The sequence below is a fragment of the Oncorhynchus mykiss genome, chromosome 24 (genome assembly GCF_013265735.2).
Source record: "Oncorhynchus mykiss isolate Arlee chromosome 24, USDA_OmykA_1.1, whole genome shotgun sequence".
NCBI classification, from domain to species: Eukaryota; Metazoa; Chordata; class Actinopteri; order Salmoniformes; family Salmonidae; genus Oncorhynchus; species Oncorhynchus mykiss.
In genome coordinates, this window is record NC_048588.1 from 38,199,867 (window position 1) to 38,212,890 (window position 13,024).

Sequence of the window (13,024 nt, forward strand, 5' to 3'; positions counted from 1 at the left end):
GTTCTTCGTGTAAATGAAGAATCATGTATTCTAATCACGCTGCGCCTTGGTCTCCTCGTTACGACGAACGTGACAACAACAGTCTGGAGGTCTACAACAGTCTGGAGGTCTACAACAGTCAGGAGGTCTACAACAGTCTGGAGGTCTACAACAGTCAGGTCTGCAACAGTCAGGTCTACAACAGTCTGGAGGTCTACAACAGTCTGGAGGTCTACAACAGTCAGGAGGTCTACAACAGTCTGGAGGTCTACAACAGTCTGGTCTGCAACAGTCAGGTCTACAACAGTCTGGAGGTCTACAACAGTCTGGAGGTCTAAAACAGTCTGGAGGTCTAAAACAGTCTGGAGGTCTACAACTGTCTGGAGGTCTACAACAGTCTGGAGGTCTACAACAGTCTGGAGGTCTACAACAGTCAGGAGGTCTACAACAGTCTGAAGGTCTGCAACAGTCAGGAGGTCTACAACAGTCTGGAGGTTTACAACAGTCTGGAGGTCTACAACAGTCAGGAGGTCTACAACAGTCTGAAGGTCTGCAACAGTCAGGAGGTCTGCAACAGTCTGGAGGTCTACAACAGTCAGGTCTGCAACAATCAGGTCTACAACAGTCTGGAGGTCTACAACAGTCTGGAGGTCTACAACAGTCAGGAGGTCTACAACAGTCTGAAGGTCTACAACAGTCTGAAGGTCTACAACAGTCAGGTCTGCAACAGTCAGGAGGTCTACAACAGTCTGGAGGTCTACAACAGTCAGGTCTGCAACAGTCAGGAGGTCTACAACAGTCTGGAGGTCTACATCAGTCTGTTTTACAACAGTCAGGTCTGCAACCGTCTGGAGGTCCACAACAGTCTGGAGGTCTACAACAATCTGGAGGTCTACAACTGTCTGGAGGTCTACAACAGTCTGGAGGTCCACAACAGTCTGGAGGTCTACAACAATCTGGAGGTCTACAACTGTCTGGAGGTCTACAACAGTCTGGTTTACACCAGTCTGGTCTACAACAGTCTGGAGGTCTACAACAGTCTGGTCTGCAACAGTCTGGAGGTCTACAACAATCTGGAGGTCTACAACAGTCAGGTCTGCAACAGTCTGAAGGTCTACAACAATCTGGAGGTCTACAACAGTCTGGAGGTCTACAACTGTCTGGAGGTCTACAACAGTCTGGAGGTCCACAACTGTCTGGAGGTCTACAACAGTCTGGAGGTTTACAACAGTCTGGAGGTCTACAACAGTCTGGAGGTCTACAACAGTCTGGAGGTCTACAACAGTCTGGAGGTCTACAACAGTCTGGAGGTCTACAACAGTCTGGAGGTTTACAACAGTCTGGAGGTCTACAACAGTCTGGAGGTTTACAACAGTCTGGAGGTCTACAACAGTCTGGAGGTCTACAACAGTCTGGAGGTCTACAACAGTCTGGAGGTCTACAACAGTCTGGAGGTTTACAACAGTCTGGAGGTCTACAACAGTCTGGAGGTTTACAACAGTCAGGAGGTCTACAACAGTCTGGAGGTTTACAACAGTCTGGAGGTCTACAACAATCTGGAGGTCTACAACAGTCTGGAGGTCTACAACAGTCTGGAGGTCTACAACAGTCTGGAGGTCTACAACAGTCTGGAGGTTTACAACAGTCTGGAGGTCTACAACAGTCTGGAGGTTTACAACAGTCAGGAGGTCTACAACAGTCTGGAGGTTTACAACAGTCTGGAGGTTTACAACAGTCTGGAGGTCTACAACAGTCTGGTTTACACCAGTCTGGTCTACAACAGTCTGGAGATCTACATCAGTCTGGTCTACAACAGTCTGGAGGTCTACAACAGTCTGAAGGTCTACAACAGTCTGGAGGTCTACAACAGTCTGGAGGTTTACAACAGTCTGGAGGTCTACAACAGTCTGGTTTACACCAGTCTGGTCTACAACAGTCTGGAGGTCTACAACAGTCTGGTTTACACCAGACTGGAGGTCTACAACAGCCTGGTTTACACCAGACTAGAGGTCTACACCAGTCTGTAGGTCTACACCAGACTGGAGGTCTATAGAAAGGCAATGACACAACCTCCTGCTATCACGTCAATGGGATCAGAGCTGCTATGGAGATGTCAGACTTCCTGCAGTATTGATCGTGGGCTATAACGATACTGTACGATCCTGTGTTAGTGGAACATGGGTGTGTCCAGTGACGTGTTATGAGTTGTTGTAATTGTTTCATCATGTAATTGCGTTATTTAATGAAGATAAACCTCTGCCAAAACAGTAGTGGTGGAATAATAGGGATGGACTGAGCCTCGTGTTAGCAAATACTCAACCCTGACACTTATAGTGGAATAGGAACACCATGGAGTATTGCCAATGCCTCATGGTCAGGCTTGGCGTCAATTCAGAATGGAAACCCGAATTCCAATTCCTAATTTTCTTCATTGAAAAACATTGAAGAGAATTGAAATGGGAATTTCAGTGTACTTCCTGAATTGAAATGGAATTGACCTCAATCCTGCTCTAGGTTGGATTTACTTTTGCGTCAGATAGTTGACAAGAAGTTTAAAAAAAACCTCATAAGTATCTCCCCTTCCTTTATCTTCTCTGTCTCATCTGCATTGAGCTAGAAGGAGAACCTGCACTATAACCTCATTAGATGGGTGGGGGAGGGAGTGCTGATGTTAGCCATTAGAATCATGAATGGAATAACAGATTAATGATTGATAATAGTTAATCATTAATATAACCTAAACATAGGTCTCCCTTCTTAAAGAGAACACACCCCTGATACACACACAACACACACACACACACGCACACACACACACACACACACACACACACACACACACACACACACACACACACACACACACACACACAAAACGAGGAAGGATTTGCCAATTCATCTTAAAATAATCTGTTCAATTTATTAATCTTGTATTGAAACACAGGATTCAGTCAGGCAACAACATTCTAATAGTCAACTGGTCAACATTCTAATAGTCAACAGGTCAACATTCTAATAGTCAACAGGTCAACAGGTCAACATTCTAATGGTCAACGGGTCAACATTCTAATAGTCAACAGGTCAACATTCTAATAGTCAACAAGTCAACACTCTAATAGTCAACAAGTCAACACTCTAATAGTCAACAAGTCAACATTCTAATAGTCAACAGGTCAACATTCTAATAGTCAACAGGTCAACAGGTCAACATTCTAATGGTCAACGGGTCAACATTCCAATAGTCAACAGGTCAACATTCTAATAGTCAACAAGTCAACACTCTAATAGTCAACAAGTCAACACTCTAATAGTCAACAAGTCAACATTCTAATAGTCAACAGGTCAACATTCTAATAGTCAACAGATCAACAGGTCAACATTCCAATAGTCAACAGGTCAACATTCCAATGGTCAACAGGTCAACAGGTCAACATTCTAATAGTCAACAGGTCAACATTCCAATGGTCAACAGGTCAACAGGTCAACATTCTAATAGTCAATAGGTCAACATTCTAATAGTCAACAAGTCAACATTCTAATAGTCAACAGTTCAACATTCTAATAGTCAACAGGTCAACATTCTAATAGTCAACAGGTCAACATTCCAATGGTCAACAGGTCAACAGGTCAACATTCCAATGGTCAACAGGTCAACAGGTCAACATCCCAATGGTCAACAGGTCAACAGGTCAACATTCTAATAGTCAATAGGTCAACATTCTAATAGTCAACAAGTCAACATTCTAATAGTCAACAGTTCAACATTCTAATAGTCAACAGGTCAACATTCCAATAGTCAACAGGTCAACATTCCAATGGTCAACAGGTCAACAGGTCAACATTCTAATAGTCAAGAGGTCAACATTCTAATAGTCAACAAGTCAACATTCTAATAGTCAACAGGTCAACATTCTAATAGTCAACAGTTCAACATTCTAATAGTCAACAGGTCAACATTTTAATAGTCAATAGGAGTCAACATTCTAATAGTCAACAGGTCAACATTCTAATAGTCAATAGGAGTCAACAGGTCAATACTCTATAGTCAATAGGAGTCAACAGGTCAACACTCTTATAGTCAACAGGAGTCAACAGGTCAACACTCTTATAGTCAACAGGTCAACACTCTTATAGTCAATAGGAGTCAACAGGTCAACACTCTTATAGTCAACAGGTCAACACTCTTATAGTCAATAGGAGTCAACAGGTCAACACTCTTATAGTCAACAGGTCAACACTCTTATAGTCAACAGGAGTCAACAGGTCAACACTCTTATAGTCAACAGGTCAACACTCTTATAGTCAACAGGAGTCAACAGGTCAACACTCTTATAGTCAACAGGTCAACACTCTTATAGTCAATAGGAGTCAACAGGTCAACACTCTTATAGTCAACAGGTCAACACTCTTATAGTCAACAGGTCAACACTCTTATAGTCAACAGGTGATCTCATACTAATACATCATCACAGCCCTCCGTGGATCACCACACATACAGGTATACACCTGCGTGTGAATTACACACACACACACACCGCTGTGGTAACACACTCCAGGAGTCACATCTCCTCCTAACACAGTACAAGTTAGTCAGGACATTACTCAACATGGAGAGAGAGTGTGTATGAGTTAGCCTGTGTGTGTGTGAGACGGTGTGTAATGTTTCTGTCTGGTTTCTTATTCTAGACCAGTCTGACATCACGCGTGAGGTTTTACTTCCAGAGAAAAATTAAATAATATGCACATTCTCCCCCCCCCCCAAAAAAAAATAACTATGATACTCTAACCTGCCAGAAGAAAAATCACAAAAGCTTTTCGGTGCAAACTGGCTACAGTGTTCGTCTCCGTTCAGCTATCTTTTTAACCCTTGTGTATTCGTCATAACAGGTAAAGTATCATTATTATTCACTGTGAACAAAGTAGCGGAGAAGGCCTTAAATAAAACAATACACTTATGTTATTTATTTGATGTTAATGTGTCATTTTTTAGTCCGGCCCTTCTGAGTAGCGCTGTCCTTATCACACTACGGACAACATTTAGAGTAGACATGAATAAATATAATAATGACTATTCACTGTATTAGCCCTGTGCATTAAGATGGTATAGAACACGCGTCAGCCCAGCGTCAATACGAGGGGGCTATAAGACCTGTCTTTAGGAGAGTTGTCTAGGAGAGATGTCTATAGGAGAGATGTCTATAGGAGAGATGTCTATAGGAGAGATGTCTTTAGGAGAGATGTCTAGGAGAGATGTCTTCAAGAGATATGTCTAGGAGAGATGTCTAGGAGAGATGTCTTTAGGAGAGATGTCTAGGAGAGATGTCTAGGAGAGATGTCTCTAGGAGAGATATCTAGGAGATATGTCTTTAGGAGAGATGTCTCTAGGAGAGATGTCTCTAGGAGAGATGTCTTTAGGAGAGTTGTCTTTAGGAGAGATGTCTAGGAGAGATGTCTCTAGGAGAGATGTCTATAGGAAAGATGTCTTTAGGAGAGATGTCTCTAGGAGAGATGTCTAGGAGAGATGTCTTTAGGAGAGATGTCTCTAGGAGAGTTGTCTTTAGGAGAGATGTCTTTAAGAGAGTTGTCTTTAGGGGAGATGTTTAGGAGAGTTGTCTTTAGGAGAGATGTCTAGGAGATATGTCTCTAGGAGAGATGTCTTTAGGAGAGATGTCTTTGGAAGAGATGTCTAGGAGAGATGTCTTTAGGAGAGATGTCTTTAGGAGAGATGTCTAGGAGAGATGTCTCTAGGAGAGATGTCTTTAGGAGAGATGTCTAGGAGAGATGTCTAGGAGAGATGTCTAGGAGAGATGTCTTTAGGAGAGTTGTCTTTAGGAGAGTTGTCTTTAGGAGAGATGTCAGAAAAGATGTCTCTAGGAGAGATGTCTTTAGGAGAGATGTCTAGAAGAGATGTCTCTAGGAGAGATGTCTAGGAGAGATGTCTTTAGGAGAGTTGTCTTTAGGAGAGATGTCTTTAGGAGAGCTGTCTAGGAGAGATGTCTTTAGGAGAGATGTCTTTAGGAAAGATGTCTCTAGGAGAGATGTCTTTAGGAGAGATGTCTTTAGGAGAGATGTCTAGGAGAGATGTCTTTTAGGAGAGATGTCTTTAGGAGAGATGTCTAGGAGAGATGTCTTCAGGAGAGATGTCTAGGAGAGATGTCTTTAGTAGAGATGTCTTGAGGAGAGATGTCTTTAGTAGAGATGTCTTTAGGAGAGATGTCTTTAGGAGAGATGTCTAGGAGAGATGTCTTTAGGAGTGGTCTGTGGTAGCCGATTAGAACACTGTGTGGTCTGTGGTAGCCAATAGAAACTCTGTGTGGTCTGTGATAGCCAATAAGAACACTGTGTGGTCTGTGATAGCCAATAAGAACACTGTGCGGTCTGTGATAGCCAATAGGAACACTGTGTGGTCTGTGATAGCCAATAGGAACACTGTGGGGTCTGTGATAGCCAATAAGAACACTGTGCCGTCCGTGTCAGCCACTAGGATCTCTACATCAGATCACACAGGTCATAGACAGGAAGAGACACATCGTAAGACTTCAGAGTGCAAAAACAGGGTTTGTCTAAAGTCATCATATTGTCCTGTAGGATCAGACAACCTGCCTCTAACCTGTTTACTCCAGATTGACTGCTAATAGCCAGATCAACATCAGTTATAAAATCTCTAGAGAGAAAAAAAAGAGAGTGAGGAGAGACCTGGGGTGTGTGACTGCTCCCTAGTGGACAGAAGAGGCACTGCTATCTAATGCTCTCACCCCCACTGATCATTATCAAGCAGTGGGAGAAATACACCAACAATTACAGAAATAGCTCATTTAAAGGCATACACAAAAATCAAGACATTCTTACACGAGGACATTAATGGCATTTATATTAATACAATCTCAAACAAGAGTGATTATAATAATATTAAGGAAAAGAGCACTACTTAAGACATTAAAGCACGTTTGTTTACCATGAGAGTTAGGCACTATGCTGTATTCAGCTCTACAGAAACACACACTGACAGAGAGGCAGCGCTGTGTGTGTGTGTGTGTGTATGTGTGTGTGTGTGTGTGTGTTTGAATTCAGTCAAGACAGCATATCTATATTTCACACAGAAAAAGGCCATGAAGTGTATTTACAGGGTTAAAAGCCCTTGGGACTCTTCATCTCCTCTGATCATCATCTTATTCAGTCTATCAGAATATTGCTGCAGGTGTGTCAAGACAGGAGATCACAGAGAAATATGACACAGGAACAACCTTCAAACCCGCATCTGTTCCCTAATACCTTCTAATACCTTCTATATTTCCTTAACTTTCTCCTTCTCTCTCTCCTTCTCTCTCTCCCACCCAGACAGACACGATTTATCCCACTAGGCCAGCTGATCCTCATACGTCTTCCTGAAACAGTCTCCAGCAGGGAAGAAGTCCCAGCATCTCTCTTGATACATCTTCCACACATACGACTCCTGTTGTAGGGAGAGAGAGAAAGAGGGAGAGAGAGAAAGAGTGAGAGAAGGAGGGAGGGAGGGAGGGAGGGAGGACAGGGAGGGAGTGAGGGAGAGGAGGACAGAGGAGGACAGGGAGGGAAAAGAGGAAGATGATAAATGGAGACAGGAAGTGTTTACAGACAGACAGACAGACAGACAGACAGACAGACAGACAGACAGACAGACAGACAGACAGACAGACCTGTCCTGTGTGCTCCGTTTCATCTTTATTGATTAGGTACATCAGGAAGAACCTGCAGGGAGAGGAGAGGAGAGGAGAGGAGAGGAGAGGAGAGGAGATGAGGCGGGTGTCAGAATGTGACACGAGTCTGAATGAGTCGGCTCTTCCTCACACATAGGTACTGTAACTTACATATAGTTGGCTAAGTTATGCTCTTCCAAGGTGTGCGTTTCGAAGCCATGAGGAGTTGTATCAAAGTAGTCGCTACCGATACCACAGATGAAGCACTGCGTCTGTAGGAGGAAGAATCGGTTTAATAAAGAAATGATCAATAAAATAGTTCAATGTTGTCCCCTCATGTTGACAACCAGGAGTCCAATCTCCTACAGTACTAGCACACTGTCCAGCCATCTGTTCCTACAGTACTAGCACACTGTCCAGCCATCTGTTCCTACAGTACTAGCACACTGTCCAGCCATCTGTTCCTACAGTACTAGCACACTGTCCAGCCATCTGTTCCTACAGTACTAGCACACTGTCCAGCCATCTGTTCCTACAGTACTAGCACACTGTCCAGCCATCTGTTCCTACAGTACTAGCACACTGTCCAGCCATCTGTTCCTACAGTACTAGCACACTGTCCAGCCATCTGTTCCTACAGTACTAGCACACTGTCCAGCCACCTGTTCCTACAGTACTAGCACACTGTCCAGACATCTGTTCCTACAGTACTAGCACACTGTCCAGCCATCTGTTCCTACAGTACTAGCACACTGTCCAGCCATCTGTTCCTACAGTACTAGCACACTGTCCAGCCATCTGTTCCTACAGTACTAGCACACTGTCCAGCCATCTGTTCCTACAGTACTAGCACACTGTCCAGCCATCTGTTCCTACAGTACTAGCACACTGTCCAGCCATCTGTTCCTACAGTACTAGCACACTGTCCAGCCATCTGTTCCTACAGTACTAGCACACTGTCCAGCCATCTGTTCCTACAGTACTAGCACACTGTCCAGCCATCTGTTCCTACAGTACTAGCACACTGTCCAGACATCTGTTCCTACAGTACTAGCACACTGTCCAGCCATCTGTTCCTACAGTACTAGCACACTGTCCAGCCATCTGTTCCTACAGTACTAGCACACTGTCCAGCCATCTGTTCCTACAGTACTAGCACACTGTCCAGCCATCTGTTCCTACAGTACTAGCACACTGTCCAGCCATCTGTTCCTACAGTACTAGCACACTGTCCAGCCATCTGTTCCTACAGTACTAGCACACTGTCCAGCCATCTGTTCCTACAGTACTAGCACACTGTCCAGCCATCTGTTCCTACAGTACTAGCACACTGTCCAGCCATCTGTTCCTACAGTACTAGCACACTGTCCAGCCATCTGTTCCTACAGTACTAGCACACTGTCCAGCCATCTGTTCCTACAGTACTAGCACACTGTCCAGCCATCTGTTCCTACAGTACTAGCACACTGTCCAGCCATCTGTTCCTACAGTACTAGCACACTGTCCAGCCATCTGTTCCTACAGTACTAGCACACTGTCCAGCCACCTGTTCCTACAGTACTAGCACACTGTCCAGACATCTGTTCCTACAGTACTAGCACACTGTCCAGACATCTGTTCCTACAGTACTAGCACACTGTCCAGCCATCTGTTCCTACAGTACTAGCACACTGTCCAGCCACCTGTTCCTACAGTACTAGCACACTGTCCAGCCATCTGTTCCTACAGTACTAGCACACTGTCCAGCCATCTGTTCCTACAGTACTAGCACACTGTCCAGCCACCTGTTCCTACAGTACTAGCACACTGTCCAGACATCTGTTCCTACAGTACTAGCACACTGTCCAGCCATCTGTTCCTACAGTACTAGCACACTGTCCAGCCACCTGTTCCTACAGTACTAGCACACTGTCCAGCCATCTGTTCCTACAGTACTAGCACACTGTCCAGCCATCTGTTCCTACAGTACTAGCACACTGTCCAGACATCTGTTCCTACAGTACTAGCACACTGTCCAGCCACCTGTTCCTACAGTACTAGCACACTGTCCAGCCATCTGTTCCTACAGTACTAGCACACTGTCCAGCCATCTGTTCCTACAGTACTAGCACACTGTCCAGCCACCTGTTCCTACAGTACTAGCACACTGTCCAGCCATCTGTTCCTACAGTACTAGCACACTGTCCAGCCACCTGTTCCTACAGTACTAGCACACTGTCCAGCCACCTGTTCCTACAGTACTAGCACACTGTCCAGCCATCTGTTCCTACAGTACTAGCACACTGTCCAGCCACCTGTTCCTACAGTACTAGCACACTGTCCAGCCACCTGTTCCTACAGTACTAGCACACTGTCCAGCCACCTGTTCCTACAGTACTAGCACACTGTCCAGCCATCTGTTCCTACAGTACTAGCACACTGTCCAGCCACCTGTTCCTACAGTACTAGCACACTGTCCAGCCACCTGTTCCTACAGTACTAGCACACTGTCTAGCCACCTGTTCCTACAGTACTAGCACACTGTCCAGCCATCTGTTCCTACAGTACTAGCACACTGTCCAGCCACCTGTTCCTACAGTACTAGCACACTGTCCAGCCATCTGTTCCTACAGTACTAGCACACTGTCCAGCCACCTGTTCCTACAGTACTAGCACACTGTCCAGCCATCTGTTCCTACAGTACTAGCACACTGTCCAGCCATCTGTTCCTACAGTACTAGCACACTGTCCAGCCACCTGTTCCTACAGTACTAGCACACTGTCCAGCCACCTGTTCCTACAGTACTAGCACACTGTCCAGCCACCTGTTCCTACAGTACTAGCACACTGTCCAGCCACCTGTTCCTACAGTACTAGCACACTGTCCAGCCATCTGTTCCTACAGTACTAGCACACTGTCCAGCCATCTGTTCCTACAGTACTAGCACACTGTCCAGCCATCTGTTCCTACAGTACTAGCACACTGTCCAGCCACCTGTTCCTACAGTACTAGCACACTGTCCAGCCATCTGTTCCTACAGTACTAGCACACTGTCCAGCCATCTGTTCCTACAGTACTAGCACACTGTCCAGCCATCTGTTCGTACAGTACTAGCACACTGTCCAGCCACCTGTTCCTACAGTACTAGCACACTGTCCAGCCATCTGTTCCTACAGTACTAGCACACTGTCCAGCCATCTGTTCCTACAGTACTAGCACACTGTCCAGCCATCTGTTCCTACAGTACTAGCACACTGTCCAGCCATCTGTTCCTACAGTACTAGCACACTGTCCAGCCATCTGTTCCTACAGTACTAGCACACTGTCCAGCCATCTGTTCCTACAGTACTAGCACACTGTCCAGCCATCTGTTCCTACAGTACTAGCACACTGTCCAGCCATCTGTTCCTACAGTACTAGTACACTGTCCAGCCATCTGTTCCTACAGTACTAGCACACTGTCCAGCCATCTGTTCCTACAGTACTAGCACACTGTCCAGCCACCTGTTCCTACAGTACTAGCACACTGTCCAGCCACCTGTTCCTACAGTACTAGCACACTGTCCAGCCATCTGTTCCTACAGTACTAGCACACTGTCCAGCCACCTGTTCCTACAGTACTAGCACACTGTCCAGCCACCTGTTCCTACAGTACTAGCACACTGTCCAGCCACCTGTTCCTACAGTACTAGCACACTGTCCAGCCATCTGTTCCTACAGTACTAGCACACTGTCCAGCCATCTGTTCCTACAGTACTAGCACACTGTCCAGCCATCTGTTCCTACAGTACTAGCACACTGTCCAGCCACCTGTTCCTACAGTACTAGCACACTGTCCAGCCATCTGTTCCTACAGTACTAGCACACTGTCCAGCCACCTGTTCCTACAGTACTAGCACACTGTCCAGCCACCTGTTCCTACAGTACCAGCACACTGTCCAGCCACCTGTTCCTACAGTACTAGCACACTGTCCAGCCACCTGTTCCTACAGTACTAGCACACTGTCCAGCCACCTGTTCCTACAGTACTAGCACACTGTCCAGCCACCTGTTCCTACAGTACTAGCACACTGTCCAGCCACCTGTTCCTACAGTACTAGCACACTGTCCAGCCACCTGTTCCTACAGTACTAGCACACTGTCCAGCCATCTGTTCCTACAGTACTAGCACACTGTCCAGCCACCTGTTCCTACAGTACTAGCACACTGTCCAGCCACCTGTTCCTACAGTACTAGCACACTGTCCAGCCACCTGTTCCTACAGTACTAGCACACTGTCCAGCCATCTGTTCCTACAGTACTAGCACACTGTCCAGCCACCTGTTCCTACAGTACTAGCACACTGTCCAGCCACCTGTTCCTACAGTACTAGCACACTGTCCAGCCACCTGTTCCTACAGTACTAGCACACTGTCCAGCCATCTGTTCCTACAGTACTAGCACACTGTCCAGCCACCTGTTCCTACAGTACTAGCACACTGTCCAGCCATCTGTTCCTACAGTACTAGCACACTGTCCAGCCATCTGTTCCTACAGTACTAGCACACTGTCCAGCCACCTGTTCCTACAGTACTAGCACACTGTCCAGCCACCTGTTCCTACAGTACTAGCACACTGTCCAGCCACCTGTTCCTACAGTACTAGCACACTGTCCAGCCACCTGTTCCTACAGTACTAGCACACTGTCCAGCCACCTGTTCCTACAGTACTAGCACACTGTCCAGCCATCTGTTCCTACAGTACTAGCACACTGTCCAGCCATCTGTTCCTACAGTACTAGCACACTGTCCAGCCATCTGTTCCTACAGTACTAGCACACTGTCCAGCCATCTGTTCCTACAGTACTAGCACACTGTCCAGCCATCTGTTCCTACAGTACTAGCACACTGTCCAGCCACCTGTTCCTACAGTACTAGCACACTGTCCAGCCATCTGTTCCTACAGTACTAGCACACTGTCCAGCCATCTGTTCCTACAGTACTAGCACACTGTCCAGCCATCTGTTCCTACAGTACTAGCACACTGTCCAGCCATCTGTTCCTACAGTACTAGCACACTATCCAGCCATCTGTTCCTACAGTACTAGCACACTGTCCAGCCATCTGTTCCTACAGTACTAGCACACTGTCCAGCCATCTGTTCCTACAGTACTAGCACACTGTCCAGCCAACTGTTCCTACAGTACTAGCGCACTGTCCAGCCATCTGTTCCTACAGTACTAGCGCACTGTCCAGCCATCTGTTCCTAAAGTACTAGCACACTGTCCAGCCATCTGTTCCTACAGTACCAGCACACTGTCCAGCCATCTGTTCCTACAGTACTAGCACACTGTCCAGCCATCTGTTCCTACAGTACTAGCACACTGTCCAGCCATCTGTTCCTACAGTAC

At 46.1% G+C, this 13,024-nt stretch overlaps 1 protein-coding gene across 6 annotated transcripts in view; it reads right to left on the reverse strand.

The window, feature by feature from the left end:
- Positions 1 to 2,873: 2,873 nt before the first annotated feature.
- The window catches only part of ryr1b (ryanodine receptor 1b (skeletal)), a 233,601-nt gene continuing 223,450 nt past the window's right edge, over positions 2,874 to 13,024 (reverse strand). For all 6 annotated transcript variants that reach the window (XM_036961172.1, XM_036961171.1, XM_036961170.1 and 3 more), the window contains 3 exons: positions 7,827 to 7,927; positions 7,656 to 7,707; positions 2,874 to 7,432 (listed from right to left, as the gene is read on the reverse strand). In XM_036961172.1, the coding sequence (XP_036817067.1) occupies positions 7,337 to 7,432; positions 7,656 to 7,707; positions 7,827 to 7,927 (249 nt within the window). In that variant the 3' untranslated portion in view covers positions 2,874 to 7,336. The remainder of the gene's footprint in view (positions 7,433 to 7,655; positions 7,708 to 7,826; positions 7,928 to 13,024) is intronic.